Source organism: Lupinus angustifolius, chromosome LG01, assembly GCF_001865875.1.
Source record: "Lupinus angustifolius cultivar Tanjil chromosome LG01, LupAngTanjil_v1.0, whole genome shotgun sequence".
Lineage (NCBI taxonomy): Eukaryota > Viridiplantae > Streptophyta > Magnoliopsida > Fabales > Fabaceae > Lupinus > Lupinus angustifolius.
This window is the reverse complement of record NC_032009.1, coordinates 22,314,058-22,334,480: the sequence shown is the minus strand read 5'-3', so window position 1 is coordinate 22,334,480 and position 20,423 is coordinate 22,314,058. Positions and strand designations below refer to the sequence as shown.

Genomic DNA, 20,423 nt, shown 5'->3' with positions numbered 1-20,423 from the left:
ATTGAATGTAGGTTTATTACTCTATTTTGTTTTTGTTTTTAATTGATATGCAAGTATTTACAGTCACGCCCATTAAAGTATATCCATAAAAATATTACACTTTAATCCCTTTATTTAAAAAGATTTTCATATATCGAGTAATTAAAGGTAGAGTAGAGTTATGTTGTATATACATTCCAGTATAGAAAGTTCAGAAATATTAAAAAAAAAGGTGTAAAACAGATAAAAAAAATATAAAAATAACCCTCTTCGAAGAACAAAATCTCTCCTTCTACTCAGCTAAACCTCTTTGACTCTGAAAATCATTATTATATCAATATTATGATTGTACAAAACGTTAACATGGACAAAAGTGAGGTAATATACGTAATGCATGGCACCATAATGATTAGTTGATTACAGTAATCCTCATTGTTGAATTTGCAAAGTCACATAATGTAATCAATATCATGTAGGAGTCGTATTATACAAGTGCATAACATGAGAACTACACATTTTTTTATTTAGGGTGCTTTGGGTAGTAGGGACTATCTTAATCATAGGTCTCAGATCTTTATTGTTAATATTTTTTTATTTCAACCAAATTGCATTTACGCGGCAATAGAAATGATGAAAAGTGTGTCCACGTGATTAGCGGATTTTGATTCAATTAATTAAAAAAGAAAATAAAAAAATATACTCACATAAGTTTTCATATATTATTACTATCGTATTATTTATAATTTATGTTTGATGATTACTTACTATTCAAAAAATATATTTATAAATAAAAAGTTGATAATATACTGACTATATCTTTATATTAATAATATATAAATATTACTTTTTAATTAAAATAAGAAAAAAATATTTAATATATTTTTTGGGTAGGTAAATGTTAGTATTTGTAGGATGAAACTTGACCATCAATTTTATTCTTTAAATTCTTCAACTTAATTAATATTTGATCACTTTATGGTTTCCAACTTTTATATTTATGATAACATAAAAAGTTGAAAGGCTTAATTTTCAAGACGAAGTTTTTAAAATAAGAAGTAAGAACTCTATAGAAGCTGTTTTATTTATTATTTTCTTAAACAATATTTTAAAATTAAAAGACATTCATTAACGAGATCCACTACAATTATATCATCATAAACTAATATTTATAAAATATAAAATGGGTTCTCCCGACTCTAGCCATAAGCCTTTAATTAGGATAAGCCATTAAAATTAGTAAAGTTGTTTTGAGAATCAAAATTTAATATTATTTAAAGTATTAAATGATTAGTTTCTTTTTACTGTATACATAATTTTTTTTATCACTTATCTTAGGGCTAAGTTTAAGAAAGTTCATAACTGAATTAAAGTTTTCCATTAATACTACTACATTTTTTCTTATTTAATCACTTAAGGGCTAATTTATGTAGTATTTTACTATTTTCAAATTTATATTTTTATAATAATTATTAATTCCTTTTCGCTTACTTCTTACCTATTAATAATTATTTTTTTAGAAAGGTATATTATTTTTCTACTAGCTTAACAACTTCTAACCGGAATATCACATTTGTTAGTTAATTTCGATAACAAATTAATAACTTATAACAATAATATCACATTCTTAAATTTATTTGTAATTTTAAGAACAAATGAACAACTTGAGTTTTGTCATGTCTATTTCTCAATGAATTGGACATGGTATCAGCTTTTAGGTAATTTACTTAAATATTAAATTAAATGGTCAGAAAAAAAATTGGAAAGTAATGAGTGATCTTGTCTTCATTTTCCTCGCCTTTGATTTCGGACACGCGTAAACGCCATCAAACCTGAAGGGTACTCCCGTCTTTTCACCTCAACCGTCTCCGACAGCTTGCGCGCGAGCTTTTTTATATTTATATTTATTTTAACTTAATACTACAGATTTTGTGAAATGAATGAGAACCATAAAGTCAGAAAATTACTAAATGTAACAAAAAAGAAAATGAAAAGCAACAAAAATAGTCCCATTCCTTAAAATCTGAACCACGAAAAATGATTTCAATAATAGATGTAATTATTATTAATTGTTTTTGGTGGAATTAAGATATAAAGATTTTATTCCAATTTTTTATGAGCATCAAGATCAAGTAACATCATGTTGGGTTTGTCGTTCTTAACATCACTCCATTGACATTGAAACTGAAACAAACAAAAACATAACACTTCTCACTCTCTCTCTCTCAAACTCTTCACTCTTTTCACTTACTCACTTACCATCTTCTATGAACCTCTACTTCATCTGCACCCGTTAGATCTCTATGTAAGTGAATGCAGTGACGTGTATCTCAATCCACCATTCCAAGTTTCCAACTTCACCTTTTCTTTTTGATTCGATCCATTGATTCTTTCCTTCTTCTTCTCCATTACTCTATTACTCTTCTTATTCTTGGTTTTTCTTTATTTGCAGCTTCACCTGCTTTTTGTTTTTTTTAGCTTGGAGAGTAGATGTGAGCAGCACCCTTCTACTTGGATCCAACTCACATTGGTAAAGTTGATAACTTTAGCTGAAAAAATTCAATTGGGGTGTTTTAGTTTCACTTGTTTATTGAAAATTTCATTGTCCTTTGTGTTTTAGATTTTTAGTAGTGAAGTTACTCACTTGGTCTAACTTGCTTCCATTGATTGCACCACAAAAAACAGATCTAGTGAAGTATTGGAGCTGGCACTGGAGTAGTGAGAATGAGGGTGTTTGACTTTGGTTGTGTGTTGTTGATTATTGTATCTACTCTTGTAGTAGCTGGGAAGGGTGAGGTTTACATTGTAACTGTTGAAGGTGAGCCTATCATAAGTTATGCAGGAGGTATTGATGGCTTTCGAGCTACGGCTGTCGAATCCGATGAAAGTATTGACACTACAAGGTATCCTATCAACTTTTGATACTTTTTACTTATTGCTAGCTGAGGTGAACATTTGAAATTTTGAATGAATTTATACTTCATAGGAACAACTAGGCCAATGGTTTAACTTGTTATCACACTGAATTTATTGGCAATTATTGCTCACATTAGGTAAAGTTATTCTTCTAAGTTCTAAGTATAAATTACATAAAAGTAGAGATATATGGGTAACTAGTGAAAAATTATTTATATTTCTCACCTTTGTTATTTAAGGAAAATTATGCAATAATGACCATCCACTCTGTTTGGAACAGTTCTTTTCATTTGATAATATTTATGGTATATTCATTTATCTATTGTTGTTATTGTCTCCTAAAGTATGTGCTGAACCAAGAAATGGAAATTGGCAAGTGTGGTTGCTCACGTTTTATACTATTTTAAATTTCTTCTAGTGAATTGGTCACATCTTACGGCCGTCATCTTGAAAAGAAACATGATATGCTTCTAGGGATGGTGTTTGAGCAAGGGACATACACGAAACTTTATAGCTATCGACATCTTCTAAATGGGTTTGCTGTTCATATTTCCCCTGAACAGGTGAAGTCTTCTATTAACATTCACTATTCTATAATTGACAATAATATATTTTGATTCATTTCTTCATTCTAATTTTCTTTTGCTATCCCCTTATATTAGTAGGCAGAAACTCTAAGACGTACTCCAGGAGTGAAATCTGTTGAGAGGGACTGGAAAGTGAGGAGACTTACCACACATACCCCACAGTTTTTGGGGCTTCCAACTGGGGTTTGGCCAACCGGAGGTGGCTTTGATAGAGCCGGAGAAGATATCGTTATTGGATTGATAGACTCAGGGATCTATCCTCACCACCCAAGCTTTGCAACTCATAACACTGAACCATATGGGCCAGCTCCAAAGTACCGAGGAAAATGTGAAGTTGATCCAGATACTAAAAGAAATTACTGCAATGGGAAAATTGTTGGAGCACAACACTTTGCCCAGGCTGCAATAGCTGCGGGAGCATTTAACCCTTCAGTTGATTTTGCGTCTCCTCTAGATGGGGATGGGCATGGAAGGTTAGACCCTGCTACCTTCTTTGTTGATTAACTTCTGCCCTTGGAATTCTGCTGGTGCCTCTTTGTCTAGAAGATTGAAATAGATATTAATTTGTCATTTCCAGCTTCGGACAAATCACGAGAACATTTTAGAGTAACAGCTGTTCTTCATTCTTTGTTGTCTTTTAAATATTTGAAGTGCGTATCATTAGCACTCATGGAATAGTGCTTACATGTTAAATCCATTTCTTCTAATTTAACGTTTTTCTTATAATTCATCTGTTTTTCTTGCATTTTATATGGCAGTCATACAGCCTCTATTGCAGCTGGAAATAATGGAATTCCTGTGAGGATGCGTGGCCACGAATTTGGGAAAGCGAGTGGAATGGCTCCTCGTGCCAGGTGAGAAATAATACATCCGATTGATTAAAACCTGGGGACTATGGTCCTTTCTGCTGCATTAGACATTTGATTTATTTGTGTTTAGGATTGCTGTGTACAAGGCACTCTATAGACTGTTTGGAGGGTTTGTTGCTGATGTAGTTGCGGCGATTGATCAGGTAGACGATTATATTGTACATTGACTTAAGAAATACATGAACCACGGGTTCACAGCCCCACATACATAACAGAAATTACTTGCTTTCATATTCAAGCAATATATTCACACTGGATTACTTACAAACTTTGAGAGTCAACAGGCTGTATATGATGGAGTGGATATACTCAGCCTTTCAATTGGACCTAATGGTCCTCCGGCCGCAACCAAAAGCACATTTTTGAACCCTTTTGATGCTACACTTCTTGGAGCAGTGAAAGCTGGTGTATTTGTTGCACAAGCTGCTGGAAATGGTGGTCCTTTTCCTAAGACATTAGTTTCATATAGTCCATGGATAGCATCTGTAGCTGCCGCAATAGATGATCGTAGATACAAAAACCATTTAACCCTGGGAAATGGAAAAATCTTAGCTGGAATCGGGTTATCACGTGAGTTTTCAAACTTCTTACTATATTTATTCAGACATATTATTATTTTTTTAGACTGGCAATGAGAGATATGATGCAGAAATTTTGGGAGAAATTCACTTTGTAATTAATGAGAACATAAAACTAACTTCCAACTCTGAAAAGGGAAAGAAAGAAAATGTAAACAAAACACAATTCTCAGGTCGAATATGTCTCTTTTCAGTTACTGACTTACTTGATGACTTCAACTTCGTTTTCTTGTGTGATTGCACTCTTTTCTGCTTACTAAGTTCAGAGGGTTTGGTTCCACTGAAGGTGGCGAAGTTCTATGGCAGTGTTCTGTTTTTGCAGTCCTTTAGTGTATTTGGTTGGAAAGGAACAATGTAATTTTCAATGATTCCTTTTGCCTCTGATTATGTTTTTAGCTTTGCTTTGGGGTAAATCCCATGAGCTTTATCAGGGTTAATATGGTAGATATGCAGAAAAATCAGCATGCTTTGTTGCATGTCCCTTTTGAGTAGTTTCTAGACGTTACCTTTGTGCATAGGTGGATTTTTTTATCCTCTTGTAATTTTGTCCCTTCTTTTCTAATAATATTCTTATAAAAAAATTGGGTTCTCGTGTCAATATGGTAGATATGCAGAAAGATTGGCATGCTTTGTTGCATGTCCCTTCTTTTCCTCTTCAGCTTAACCAATTAGGTTTGTTTTGTCAAATTGGGGTGTACTTACGAATGCTATGTTCCTCTTGAGCTTCACCAATTAGGCTTGTTTTGTTAAATTGGGTTTTAGTTATGAATGCTATGTTTTTTTCAAGGCAAATTCATGAATTCTTCCCTAAGCATTAAGGTTAGTTCAGTGTTCTGTAACTTGATACTTACATGGCAAAGCATATTTATAGCTGTCCACTATTTATTTGGTGTTGGCAAGTTTCCTTGTTTACTCAATACAATACTCGGTCTATGTTGCTAAAGTATGCCTAATGGCTTGAACAGCTTCTACGCAATTGAACGAAGCATTCACATTGGTTGCTGCAAATGATGTACTATTAGATTCTTCAGTTATGAGGTACAACCCCACAGATTGCCAGAGACCAGAACTTTTGAACAAGAACTTGATAAAGGGCAATATTCTTCTCTGTGGATATTCTTTTAACTTTTTTGCTGGTACTGCATCAATAAAGAAAGTCTCGGAAACAGCAAAGGCCCTTGGTGCTGTTGGATTTGTTCTCTGTGTCGAAAACACTTCCTCCGGAAAAATATTTGATCCTGTCCCGGTTGGCCTTCCTGGGATTCTTATCACTGATGTCAGCAATTCAAAGGTACCTATGCTCATCCTTACTGCTACGTTATGCAGAGGTGAAATGAATATTGTAACTTCTAAATATGTTTTCTCTTGGCCCATAAGTTATTCCGTAGCCAGCTACTTATCTCAGCTACCATTGTCTTTATGTCTCCTTGTTCTACTTTTTCATCAATTGTTTATGTTTAGCCAAAAATGAACTTTTGGTCCCTTAACTTAAATTGTTTTATGATCCCTTATCTTTTTTGTCTCATTTCGATCCCTTAACTTTGTTTCTGTTATCACATTTGTCCCTCCATCAATAAGTCTCCTACTCCTATGTGGCCAACTGACGTGGTACAACATGGAAGAGGCACGTGAGACACTTTTTGACAGTGCTACCAAAAGTTTTAATGGAGCGACTAACGTGATAACAGAAACAAAGTTAAAAGACCGAAATAAGACAAAAAAAAGACAAGGGGCCAAAATGAGACAAGCAATAAAGTTAAGGGATCAAAAGTGTGTTTTTGCCTTTTGTTCATGATCACAGAGTTTGTACTATTGTCACATGATATGTTATTTTCAAATAATTTTTTTCAGGAACTTGTAGATTATTATAATATTACTACAGCAAGAGACTGGACTGGAAGGGTGAAGAGTTTCAAGGGTACAGGTAAAATTGGTGATGGTTTGATGCCTATTCTCCATAAATCTGCACCACAGGTGGCATTATTCTCCGCTCGAGGGCCAAATATAAAGGACTTCAGCTTCCAAGAGGCAGATCTTCTCAAACCAGATATATTGGCTCCTGGCTCATTAATTTGGGCTGCTTGGTGTCCAAATGGAACTGATGAGCCCAATTATGTTGGTAAGTAATGGATTTACGAAGTTGTGTCTTCTTTGTTGTTGGTCTTCGAAAACTTCTATAGTCATGCACCTTCACCATCTGGGCAAACTCAGATAGGTTGAACTGTGGGGTTTTAGGTATTGTAGATCTGAGGTTCTAATCCAAATATCTCCAATAAAACCTTCAAATCTTTAACTTTGTTCATATGATGAAGTCCTTGGTTGGATAATATTCTGTTTTAAGCCAGTTTTTCCCCTTTCATTTATGTTGATAATATAAGAAAATATGTCAATGAATATTATTTATGATAGAGCATTATGACGTCGTTCGATCCATGTAGCCGACCTCGCCTAGTGGATAAAAGCTTGGTTGTTGTTGAGAGATTAGAAAGAAGACAAAATGTTTTGGGATTCCCTCATTTTATTTGAATAATTATTGCATTATTAAGAAGGGGAGGGTGGTAAGAAAACATGACAAAAATAATGACACTATGAATCGATTTATTTTAAGAACATTATGCTTGTGCAGGCGAGGGATTTGCCATGATATCTGGAACTAGCATGGCTGCACCACATATAGCTGGAATTGCTGCTCTTATAAAACAGAAGCATCCACATTGGAGCCCTGCTGCCATTAAATCAGCCTTGATGACAACATCAACAACTCTAGACCGAGCCGGGAATCCTCTTTTAGCACAACTAACTTCTGAAACAGAAGTGATGAAGTTTGTAAAAGCTACTCCTTTTGATTATGGTAGTGGACATGTTGATCCAACAGCTGCCTTGGACCCTGGCCTTATCTTTGATGCAGGTTTGGTTGCTATTTTCTTTGTTATAGAATGTTTAAATTCCAGTTAACTTCAAAACATGAATTTGCTTCTAGTTTAGAATCCCGGTAAAACACAAACTTCTTTGAACACACTTTCGTGAGTTGGTGATACGACTAGATTTTTTTTATGAAATCAAAATGTGGAAGGCAAAAAATGGTGCTGATTCATCGCTATTTATTTTGCAGGATATGAGGATTACTTAGGTTTCTTGTGCACAACACCCGGCATTGATGTTCATGAGATAAGGAACTACACTCACACACCATGCAACAATACCATGGGAAAACCATCAAATTTAAACACCCCATCTATCACAATTTCCCATCTTGTGGGAACTCAAGTTGTCATCCGAACTGTCACTAATGTTGCCGAGGAAGAAACCTATGCAATCACAGCCAGAATGGATCCATCTATCGCCATCGAAGTCAACCCTCCTGCCATGACTGTCAAAGCAGGCGCTTCAAGTAAGTTTTCGGTGACACTTACCGTTCGCTCCGTTACTGGAACCTATAATTTTGGACAGGTTTTGATGAAAGGTAGCAGAGGGCACAAGGTGAGGATCCCTGTTGTGGTGAATGGATACCCAAGATAGATTTAATTAATTTGGTCAGCAAAGGAAGGCAATGTTTGTAATATTCTTTGTAACTTGTGGGGAATAAGCAATGGTGCTATATTTATATATGATGTTGAATGTGTAAAGGTAATTAATCAGGTATAAGGGGTGATCCTAGTTTCTTCCACATATAAAGTTTTGCTGATATCTTCTGATTTGTTGAATGTTGCTTCATGAGAAGCTTTTACATGTATTATTACATTCCCCCACAATTACTTGGTTACTGCATGTTCAATACTCTTGCATGAAAATAATTAGTAGGAGAAAGGGTATTAATGGCAGAACATCAATCTTAAATGTTATTAGCCACCTCATTTGACTCACCCTTAATTCATATCATTCTCTTCATCACAAATGGGAAAGAATCATTTCATTAACTAACATTAAAAGATGTATGCACGACAGTATATGAGTTTTATACACCATCAATGTGTCATTTACTATTTTACACTCATTTTTTCAACTAGCCCAAATGTTTCTCATTAGTAATAAAGAAAATGTACATGTTAAAATATTTTTGTTATATAGACACACGTGGGGTCTCTTGAAAGCATGATATAGTTCTTGCTTTTGTTTTACTTTATTCTTTTTGGTTAATATTTTTTAAAACAAACTCGAAAATATGACATATTTTTTGTTTCTTAACTTCTATTCCACTCCTAAGTCCAAACCAGCAAGGCTCTCCTTAAGCCAACGTGTAGTAGTAGTGCATGCCACTAAATACCCAAAAGATATCAATACAATTTGAGGATGTTATCTGGAAAAAAAAAGGACAAGTTGACTCGTTATTGCAACCCAACAAAATATAATTATTTCTTAAGATTGCTAAGAAGATAAAATGCATTTCAATTAATTAATAGATTATAGCAAGAACTTTAAGAGAGGAAAAGGTTTTAAACAGATAAGTAATATATTAATAACATATATACTTTATACTAATTATTTATTAGATTTTTTTGTTTATAATAAAAATAGGGAAATGATAATTAGTATTTGACTAAATTTTAAAATAGAATAATTTAAATAAAATATGGCATCAATTAACAAGAAATACTTGTCTTGAAAAATAAAAGATGATTCTTTTTAGGTAAATGCCATCATCCTATTTAATGAATCATAAGTTAATGCTCTACATATTTCTCAACCATTGAGAAATCAAATGGTAATCTCAATGATTTTTTATTCAAGGAGGAAGTTGGTGCTACTCATATTAATTAATTATATATATAAAGTATGTATGTATGAATTGGGAGTTGGACACCACTCAAACCTACTTCCCACTTTGTTTTTGAAATAAATGACTTTTAATCAGTACTTAAATTATATTTGTAATATGTAAATTGTATCTCTTTAGTTTTAAATTTTCATTTTATTAAAATTTGGTTTTTTACACTGCAGTATATTTATATATGAATAACATCTATTGTCTCATTTTCTTTATCATGCAATGCCTCATCCTCTTTAGTTGATCAAATAAAAATAATTTAAATTAAATATTTAACAAGTTAAACAGTTTTTTACCAATCAAAACACATGGGGACAGTGGTGGAACGCAAAAATTAGACAACATATCATTTCTCATTCATATATTATTTTAATTGAAACAACAATACTAATATAAAGTAGAAATTTAATTAATAAATTATAAAGGATTTAATATAATATTATTTAACAATAAGGGAATCAAATCTTTGAATTCTTATTTAAAAATTCAATAAGACATTACACCACTCAACTTACTTATATAGATTTTATAGAAAATAGTATATGCAGTAACAATATAGCAATTTGATCTTTTTCATCTCTCTATAGATTTTATACTCATAAAAAATGTGTAAACTAATAATATGTTGAAGAATTTAATTATGTACTGTTGTGCACGATGTTGGGGTCTAACACTCTGTCGAGTTGGCACACCTAATTCTCCATCATATTGTTTCTCAAACTGAGTTGTCTCATTTCCTTATTCTCAAAACCAACCATATTCTCATTACTCTCACTTCACTTGTTCTCTCTCAATTTGGTAACAAACTCTCCTTCTTATTATTATTGGTCAACTTTCAAATGGTATGTTCTCTTTTCCTCTGCCCTCCCATCACTCATTATATAACATGTTCTTTTCTTCTTTCAAATATGTTTTTATTCTTTATAAAGAACATTTCCTAGTAGCTACGTTGCTGCAGTTTTCTGGCAACTAAGAAGGTTGTTTTACCAATTTGATTAGCCAAATGATTTGTATTCAAACCAATATACATGCATGCATGCATATAATGTAGTGTATGTAATACATATATACGTAAATACCAACATAAATGCAGTTTTTGGTTTATGGACATGCTAGCTAATCACACAATATAATTATATGTTTTGGTTCTTGTAAAGAATATTTTACTATATTGATCCTCTCTTCTAGAAATGTTAAAGGGAACGTAAAACTTGACCAAAATGACTAAAAATATCATAGCCAAAAATACGCCCATGTAAAGTTTCAAAATTAAGATATAATCTAAACATGATCTAAGGGTCAAGATTGGTGCGCCAAGCTTGTGGAACTTGTGCGCCTGATGCGCCAAGCTTATGTTTCTGACCCATGCCTAATGCGTATGGTGCAGGCCTCAGGCCAAATCTGGTACGCCAAGACCACAGGCCAATTCTAGTGTGCCAAGCTGATGTGCCTAGGCCATGTCTGATGTGCCTAGGCCATGTCTGATGTGCCTAGGCCAGGTCTGATGCGCCACTGGCCAGACCTGATGCATGAGACTGATGCAAGTGTGCCGAGGTTGGATGTGCCTAGGCCTGGTCTGATGCGCCAAGTTTCCTCGGTCACGATCCAGACCACGAGTCTGATGCGCCAAGCTTTCTCGGTCATGATCCAGGCACCCTCAGTCACGATCCAGGCACCTTCGGTCACGAGCCAAAGTTCCTCGGTCAAAGGCAAAAGACTCTCAGTCAGTATTCATGCTAACATGGTTAATGACACAATCATGACTTGATTGACTTACCTGCTTGTCTTGATTTACCTTTAATAAAAATTGGAAGTGAGTTTCTCGGAAAAGCCTTAAAGTTTAGTACACCTTTAAAAGTATTGAAACTTAAAATCTAATAATGTTTGATGTTTGGCTTAATGTGACAAGTGAAATGATACTATTACATAAAACAACATTTTCAGAATAAGAATTGGACGAATTCTATCCTGAAAAATCAGCTAAGAAATGGGCGGAATAAAATGAATCATGAAACCACTGTAATTTTTTATTTTGCAACAATGATCATGAAATGTGTTCAAATATTGTGATGCAGGAAAGTGAAGGGAAGAAGGATACCAAAATCGTTCTGACCAAACCATTTTCATTGGAAAGTGAATCAGATAATTCAGATTCTAGAGCCCCTAATCTCCTTAATCGCATATTAAATCTGCTCAAGAATGTGCGGCCAGGATCAGATCTCACTCACTTCCAGGCAAGACAACTTCTCTTTTCCACTTTTAATCTTATCTCATTTGCTCGTGAGAGACATCTATCTCTTCAGACGCCACTAGGTAGGAGCCAACACGAAAATTTTCTAAGGATTCAAATCCATACAACACAACATTACTACATGCAAATAACTTGAATAGTAATGCTTACTCATAGGTTGCAGTAAATATATGCAGTGGAAAAATAAAGGATTAAGAAATAACAATGTGTCTAAATACATTAATATCTGAAACATAAGGTTTTATGTATATGGTCACTTAACTAATGATAGAGAAACATCTATATAGGTGTATAGAATTCTGATTGCAAATGTAAACTGTCTAGTAACATTGGAGAACTATGGTATGCTATAATATTAATCATACTATAACTTCCGTCACATGGTATATTACATGTCATGGTGGCTAGAGGAGAGAGTTTATCTTCTGATATGAGGAAATATTTTATTCTCTTTACAGAAAATGATTAAATTAAAATCTTTTGGCTTGTGTGCAGCTACCATCTCTGTTTAATTTCCCGAAGTCTCAACTTCAGTGCTATGGCGAAGCAGTGTACTGTAGAGGTTCTGACTTGCTAAGAAAGTGTAACAGTGAGCAGAGTCCAGTGGAGAGGTTCAAATCTGTGGTAGCATGGAGCATATCTACCACACGCCCTACATCATTCGCGGTTGCTCCCTATAATCCCACTCTTGGAGAGACACACCATGTTTCCAAGGGCAATCTCAATGTCCTACTAGAGCAGGTACTTCACTTGCTTCTCAATTCTTAATTTGCTTTTCATTTTTTCCTATATAAGCAGCTTCTTGAGAAAATGCTCAGTTTGGCCACATAGTGACATTACCTTGTGCTAAAATTTGATCTTTTCTGAATTCTGAGCTTATTGAACAGCTTAAATAGTTGATAATATTCCTTGGTTTTCATTTCTGCAGGTTTCTCACAATCCTCCAGTATCTGCTCTCCATGCAACAGATGAGAAGGAGAATATTGAGATGATATGGTGCCAACAACCTGTTCCGAAGTTTTCGGGTAATTTTACCTTTTTCTAGGATCATAAATAACTCAAATTGACCTTTTTCTAGGATCATAAATAACTCAAATTGACACTACCATTCATTTTGACAGGAATGAAAAAGTTTAAATACTCTACTTTTACTTATGACATAGCTTGATATAAAAGTAGTTTACCCAGCCATGATATACCATAGTGTTGCATTTGATAAAATTATTACAAATTCACAAACTACCCCTTAGATTATTTTTTTCTGACTTTGATTGAATTGCGTGTGGGAACTTTACAGCACGTTTCCATGCTCCCTATGCCATTGATTGAATCAATACATTGCTTATAATGAAACTAGCTTTGAGCACAATATTGATTGTTTTCAAGACAAATTTCTAGTTCTAAATGCTAGGTAGCCCCTTACTCAACACTGTTCTGTAGATTTATGTGTGTATCACAAACTTAACTAAATATGCAGGCACTTCGATTGAAGCTCAAGTGCATGGTAAAAGGCAGCTGAAACTCCTAAATCACGGAGAAACGTATGAAATGAATTCTCCTCATCTTTTAATTAGAATTCTTCCAGTTCCAAGGGTTAATTGGGTTGGCAGCGTTAATATACGGTGCCTAGAGACAGGTCTGGTAGCTGAGTTATTCTACAAATCAACTCTTTCTTTTCTAGGACTTGGGAAGAATCGTAAATTGATCCAAGGGAAGATCATTGACTCTTCATCATCAAAAGTTCTGTATGAAGTTGATGGTTATTGGGATAGGTATGTAGCATGTTTTCACTTCTTTTTCTTTGGTTATAAAGTGTAACAAAAATAATGATAACTTGAGAGTCAAGTCAACTTAAAAGGAGAAGTTGTTGTGTAGTGTAAGAGTAATATTATGTTCTAGTTCAACTAAAAAAGTGAGATATTGAATAAACATAGAGGAGAGTGTTTTTTACACTTCTGGATGAAGATTTATGGAAAACATGAGGGGCTTGATAAAAAGGAGAGTGCAAAAAGTACTGCCATTATGCCATTTTGGCTTGGTTCTTGAAGAGTTATACTAAATTTTAGTGACACATTTCTCATTCATTTTTATTATTAAGCAGAACTGTAACACTGAAGGATACCAAAAGTGGGGAGACCAGAGTTATATATGATGCAAAAGAAGTCATTTCAGGACTCCAAGCTCCTATTGTCAAGGATCCACAAGTAATCAACTTATATTTTCTGTTTCCATTCCCATTGCTTGTGATATTTATTTATAAAATATGCCTTAATATGAAAGATGAATGGCCTATAAATATGTTCCCATATGACAAGTTTTTTTCTTTTGAGTAAAGTAGTGTACATCTACCCTCCCATACCCCACTAATTATGACTTGAGATTCTCATGTTAAACAGAGAGTGTGGCCAACTGAATCAGCCCTTGTTTGGAGTGAGTTGAGCCAAGCCATTCTGAACAATGACTGGGAAAAAGCAAGAGAAGCAAAGCAACTTGTGGAGGAAAGACAGAGGAAGATCACTGCAGAAAGAGAAACAAATGGGAAGGTTTGGATTCCTAAGCATTTTGCAGTGTCCTTCAGTAAAGAAGGTGCTTGGGACTGCTCACCTATTCATAAATGGGTCCCTTCTGCACCTATTATAGCCTGATAATCACTATTGTAATTATTATGTGACTATGATATCTTTAAATACAGCCCAAAAATCTCAGTTTGGTAGCTGAAAAGTGGAAATTGACTTTTATTATTTGTGCAACTTCATCACCAAAGAATAAAAGCCTAGAATGTGAGGTCAGGCTTGCTGCAAAAATTTGGAATATCTATTTCCCTAGCATTCAAATAATTTTCTGCATAAGGTAAGTGACTAGGTATTATTAACTACAACAACAACTCTTAGTTCCATTAGGTGTGGTCAAATATATGGATCAAACATTACCACATCCTTGAGATTCAACAAATTTTTATATTGACCTTCAACTGATTAGCACAACCTTCATCTGTTATCGACCAGCCATGTATAACATCGAGTATGCTTATGAAACTTTAGCTGTTTTTAACTCACATGAAATGCTTAAATGATCAAAATTGAGGCTAAAATGTGGGCATAGAGGCATATAAGTCCTGCCTTGTTCACATAGTAGTGCTAGAGATATTTAAATTCCAGTTCTACATTACCCATCAACTTCATATATTTAAAATATAATTTGCTAATTGCCATTGAGTTAACAATTGTTAGTTGTGGATGATCCAATAAGGGATATCAGAGCCAATAGTTTGGCTGAGACATTATGGACTTAAGAGGGAATATATCAGTAAGTATGTACCCATGCTTGAGCAACAGGTTCTTGCATGTATTCAAGTGTGAAGTTCAACATTTGATATATGAATAGATGAGAAAATTTATAAGTGGACAAAAATTCATATCCCATTTGAAATGTTTCACTATTCTTATACTCGATAATAATGAGATTCACCAATGGTTGCAGGCTTATAGATCATAGACGAGTTTATGTGATTTATAAATATTGATAGAGAAGGGAGTGTAGGTTGCAGTCATAACACTTAAAGGAGTTAGACTCATCTCCATTAGTGAAGAGGCAAGTTATGAAAAAATGTACTAAAAAATCAAAAGACAATGACATTTATAACCTTTAATTTTCATTGATATTACAATTTTGACCTTAAAAGTATACTACAAAATATAACTTCCTTCTTCATTAATAGAGAGGAGTGTTACTCCACTTAAACCAATCCAATTGTGACAAAAAAGTAATAAACTAACCTTGTTTTGGATGTGAACAGTTAGGTCTATTCATGAGGTGGAAAACAATCATCTGAATAGTTTTTCAAGGGAAAAAAATATATTTTAAACACTATCTCTAATTTGTTATCCAATTAGAATCACTAGCTTCAGGAATGCAAATTTGGCTACCAAACTCCAACTAGATTTAGAATAATTCAATCATCTCCCTTCATTTGTACTACCAAATAGTCACTAATTAGTTGCTTAAATAAATTCAAGTTGTTCTTATTATTGTCCTGACTTGTATGTCATGTTCTAAAATTTTGGAGACTGAAGTAACCCAAAAAAAAAGAAGACAAATTCAAGATTTCACAAGTAGTTTCTTCTGATCTATGTTCATTACAAGGTACACAATTCCAATAACTAGACCATTGCTTCAAAATCTATACAATCCATACAATCCAATGCTTAATAAAGATTCTTCCCTTGGCATATTGGTAACTACATCATTGGAAAATCATATACAAAAAATTTCAACAACATTATAGCTTTGTAGTACAATTGTCTCAAGTTTCATTCTTATTTCATAATCAATACAACACCTTAGATATCTTCTTTCTTTCCTTTCTAGTTATCAACTCAAGTTCTTGTAAATCTGATTCACTTCTCATATTGAATGACCTCTCTTTAATAGTATCCAATATAGGTTTCCATGGCTGCAATCTACAACCTCTTCTTTCTCCTTCATTCATCCTCATATTCATACCATTTTTGAGTGACTTGTCTCTAGTTTTCGCAATTGTAGTGAGCCTCTTTGCAAGACAAGCCAAGTCCAAAGGTGAAACATCAGATTGTAGTATTGTGTAGGGTAGCATGAAATAAACTATTCCAGGTTGGAGTTGTGTATCTCCTACCAATGGTTTTGATGAAGATGAAAGAAGCTGAATTGAAGTGCAAAGAAAATGCTTTGGAGGGTTTCCAATAACTTGGCATGCTGAAATTGGTTGATCAAAATATTCTACACAGCCATTGAGATGAACCACTCGGATATTGTTGAATGTAGAGGGTGATGATGTACAAGATAAACATGCCCACATCTTTGGTTCTATATTGAAAAAGTACTAGTGTTAATAGTGATCATGCCTATGGATTATTGGTATTTATTAGTGTAATGCATGAGAGTGGATACGTATATTTTATTGACAAATGGGATGGGTGATACATGGTTTTATGACTTTTGAGATATGAATTTGATGGTTTTTACTTAACCCGTGTGTTTTTTTTTCTAAATTGTGACTACTTCCATTGTCTATATCTTCATTCAGCATCAAGGAGGCCAAAGAAAAACAAGTTTAAAATATATGTTTTTTTATATTGTCTGTACATCGTTCACAATTAATTTGTATTACTTTGTTTAAGAGTCTATGATAGTTATCATATGAATAGTGGATGATTTGTTGACGGTGTAAAAGAGACTTACACTGTCAGTGTATACATATTAAATCCAACTTTTAATTTTGCAAGTGGATTAAGTTGTTCGGTAAAGGTCTAGTTGCGAGTTGAGTTTTGGAGGAAGAAAAATGAAAGAGAAGGCTTGAACCATGAAAAACACTTGTGAGATAGATTTGAAGTCTTCATTCTCCTCCAAAAATCAACTTGAAAACACATAGGAAAAAGTTAACACTTAGAATACAATTCAGATAATATTTCACTTACGTATCTACCTTATATGATATATTTATTCTAGCTATGCATATTCAAGTGTTTGTAGTTGGAGATCAAGTAAATCAAGAAATGTCTGTTCGGTTATTTTCTAACACACAAATATATAGCCTAAGAGTTATAAATGGGTAACAACCAAGAGGGGAAATTTCTAATTTATCGATTTTCATTTTAGACCAAAACAACCATGTATATTTATTTGAGTTAGATGTATGAGTTGCCACTTGCCACCCATTTCTTATCTTTGATTATTCAAAGATGTTATTATCTTATTCAGATAAGAATATGAAAGAAAGTGGTACTTGCAATAAGAAAATAGAGCATGTAAGTAAACGTTCTACAATGTCAAACATTGTATTCCTTAAATTATGTCTTAGAACTCAATCTTAAAAACAACTGGACAAGTTGCAGAGCCTGTGACATTAAAATCTTCAACTACTTCACGAGCCGCCATTTATGGCAATAATAACTTATTAATTTTATTTTTCTTCCTGTATTAATTTTCTCCTTTTTTAGTTGAGTTGTTGATGCTAATCAGGATTCAAATAGAGAACAGTGTTAAAATTAATAATATCCTCCAAGTAATTTCGTTTTTTATTTCAAGTAAACCATTGTCTTAGCTTCATGGATTATTTCACTATAATAAAGTTAAACATTGAAATTTCAATGTTTCAAAGTGGTATAATTCTTTATTCAGTTAAAAATATAAAATATATATGTTTACAAATCTGGTTAATGATGGAACATATCAAACTATCCGACCCGACACTCATATCATTCATTGATTAAAAGAAGGCAACTATTTTGTTTTATAAAAGAAGGGAACTATTTTAATCTTCATGTAATTTAGTTAAAAGTGTTTCAACTACATTAAAATTAGGGAATCTAAAGAAGAAAATTTTAATGTAATTTGGACAAAATTACTTTTCTAAATTATTCACGTTAAAAGTATTTCATATTTCGGAGTCACATACTATTTATGTAACTTTGAAAAAATTGTCTGCTGTCAAACAACATCAATGATCTCAACATAAGATTGAGAAAGAGAGTCAGCTTATATATATATATATAGTTTATTTAATAATGAGCTAAAATTATTATAAAAACTGTTATTTCTGTCTTATTTTAATATTAGCGCATTACTATTATTCTCTCCATTATTAATCAATCAATCATACACTGGATTCAACTCTTACAGAAGTAGTTAAACATTTTTTTAATGATATGATAATGCACAAATGATTAAAGTATATAAGACTTTTATGTACACAATGCACCACATGCAAATCTAGTTTTCATGCATTATTTTTTAGGATTTAATATATATACATCCACAGTGTAAATTTTTTTATACTATCTGCAATCATTCATCATTGATTTATTAATCATTAATAACTCTCAAACAAAAATAATAGAAATCAACGGTAGATGATGAACTGAACTGACAGTATAAAATATTTTACACTATTAGTGTATAGATTTTAAACTCTATTTTTTTAACAAATAATTGATTAATTATGCTTAATTATGTTTAATTTAAAAAAATATTGTTTTAAATTTTGAAAACTAATTTACCGTATTAATTATAGTAATCTTCGGAAAATTTCCAAAACTCACACCTAACAAAATTTATTTTTGCCTCGAAACCAAAGAAATAATCAGACTTAGCTTGTTAAATTATCATCCAAAACTTATTTTAGAGTATCATTTAGTTACCTTCTACAAAAAAAAATGTATGAGTTTAGTTAACATGATTTTATCTTATGTGATTGAGAAGTTAGAGCAAACAAACAATATTTTCATCTTTATTTGAATTTTACACAATGACAAACATCATTTTTATTTTTATTTGTTCTCGTAACTTATTTCATTCTTAATTAAACATCTACTTTTTTCATTCTCTATTTTTGTTCTTATTTCTCTCTCCTTATTCTTATTTAAGAATTGAATTCATAAAATAAGAATAACACATTAAAGAATATTCTTATTCGGTTGAAAATAGCCTTAAGAATAACCGTTATGATTATTCTTATGGCAAATATTATATCCAACAATCAATAAAATTATAATATTGTTTAAGTACTACCAACCATATATCCATTGCCCAACCAATCAAATGATAACATGAATCAAATTCGAAATGGTCAAAGTAATCAAAATTAGCATTGACAATTAGGGCGCCCCTGCCCGCCCTGCCCATGTCTACACAATGCCCACTAAAATTAGGGTAGGCATGGGCATGCTCGTTTTTAATAGGCCATGAAATATCATACCCTGCCCGCTCTAAACATAGGCATGATGGGCTTGCGGGCCGCCCTAAATTAAAAAAAAAAAACTAAAAATGACATAGTAGTTGAGATTAAATAAACTGGACATAGTTATTTGAAGATTAAAAACACAAAACATAACATATTGTTTTGCATAAACCGGACATACATTTAATTGGTAAGATATTATATTTTGGAAAATTGCTACATGCACTTACGTGGTGGGAACATGAATTACTCTTGTCATACTTGACCCATCAAATTTCTTATTTTAGTGTTCATTGATGCCCATGGATTGCCTGCCCGCCCATAGGCAAAAAGGGCATGTTGGGCGGACATTTTAAGGCGGATGGACACAATTTTCATGTCTTGCCCGTCCAAAACGTGCGGGTGGGCGAGTCCCATGAACTTTGCCCAAATTGCCAATGATAATCATGATACAGTAATAGCTTGAGGTACGAAACCAATCTGACATGAACTGTGAAAACCCACCTTGTATGAAAATCCAAAATCCACAAGGCCTATAGGATTTATGACTAATGTGATAAATAGTGAAACAAGGAACACTACATTTTCCAACATGATGAATTCTAATGTTCCCCGTGAGGAACTTCAATGTTTCAAGGCATTGGTAATCTCAAACTACTAACATGTCTTTTGTGCATCCTATCATGGATCAAACACCCATATCCATATTCTTAAATGAAAATACTTCAATAAAATCAGTTTAGAAATCCTATCACACTACAAAAAAA

At 33.1% G+C, this 20,423-nt stretch overlaps 3 protein-coding genes across 8 annotated transcripts; 2 read left to right on the top strand and 1 right to left on the bottom strand.

The window, feature by feature from the left end:
• On the top strand, positions 2,137-8,698 carry LOC109355843 (subtilisin-like protease SBT2.5). Of its 5 annotated transcripts, none has more exons than XM_019599085.1 (12): positions 2,137-2,281; positions 2,429-2,506; positions 2,662-2,879; positions 3,311-3,455; positions 3,558-3,952; positions 4,238-4,333; positions 4,419-4,491; positions 4,633-4,918; positions 5,892-6,217; positions 6,778-7,045; positions 7,553-7,834; positions 8,039-8,698. In XM_019599085.1, exons 3-12 carry the CDS (start codon positions 2,701-2,703, stop codon positions 8,443-8,445), a joined length of 2,457 nt encoding a protein of 818 aa, XP_019454630.1. In that variant the 5' UTR covers positions 2,137-2,281; positions 2,429-2,506; positions 2,662-2,700; the 3' UTR covers positions 8,446-8,698. The 5 variants fall into 5 exon arrangements, with proteins under 5 accessions (XP_019454630.1, XP_019454664.1, XP_019454647.1 ...); XM_019599119.1 differs by having other exon boundaries at positions 2,654-2,879; XM_019599102.1 differs by having other exon boundaries at positions 2,429-2,511.
• Positions 11,732-14,857, top strand: LOC109355827 (oxysterol-binding protein-related protein 4C-like). Of its 2 annotated transcripts, none has more exons than XM_019599073.1 (6): positions 11,732-11,925; positions 12,438-12,683; positions 12,871-12,967; positions 13,420-13,714; positions 14,044-14,137; positions 14,330-14,857. In XM_019599073.1, exons 1-6 carry the CDS (start codon positions 11,743-11,745, stop codon positions 14,585-14,587), a joined length of 1,173 nt encoding a protein of 390 aa, XP_019454618.1. In that variant the 5' UTR covers positions 11,732-11,742; the 3' UTR covers positions 14,588-14,857. The 2 variants fall into 2 exon arrangements, with proteins under 2 accessions (XP_019454618.1, XP_019454610.1); XM_019599065.1 differs by having other exon boundaries at positions 11,735-11,925; positions 14,044-14,146; positions 14,339-14,855.
• Positions 16,031-16,900, bottom strand: LOC109355820. The gene has a single exon (XM_019599053.1). It carries the CDS (start codon positions 16,774-16,776, stop codon positions 16,270-16,272), a length of 507 nt encoding a protein of 168 aa, XP_019454598.1. The 5' UTR covers positions 16,777-16,900; the 3' UTR covers positions 16,031-16,269.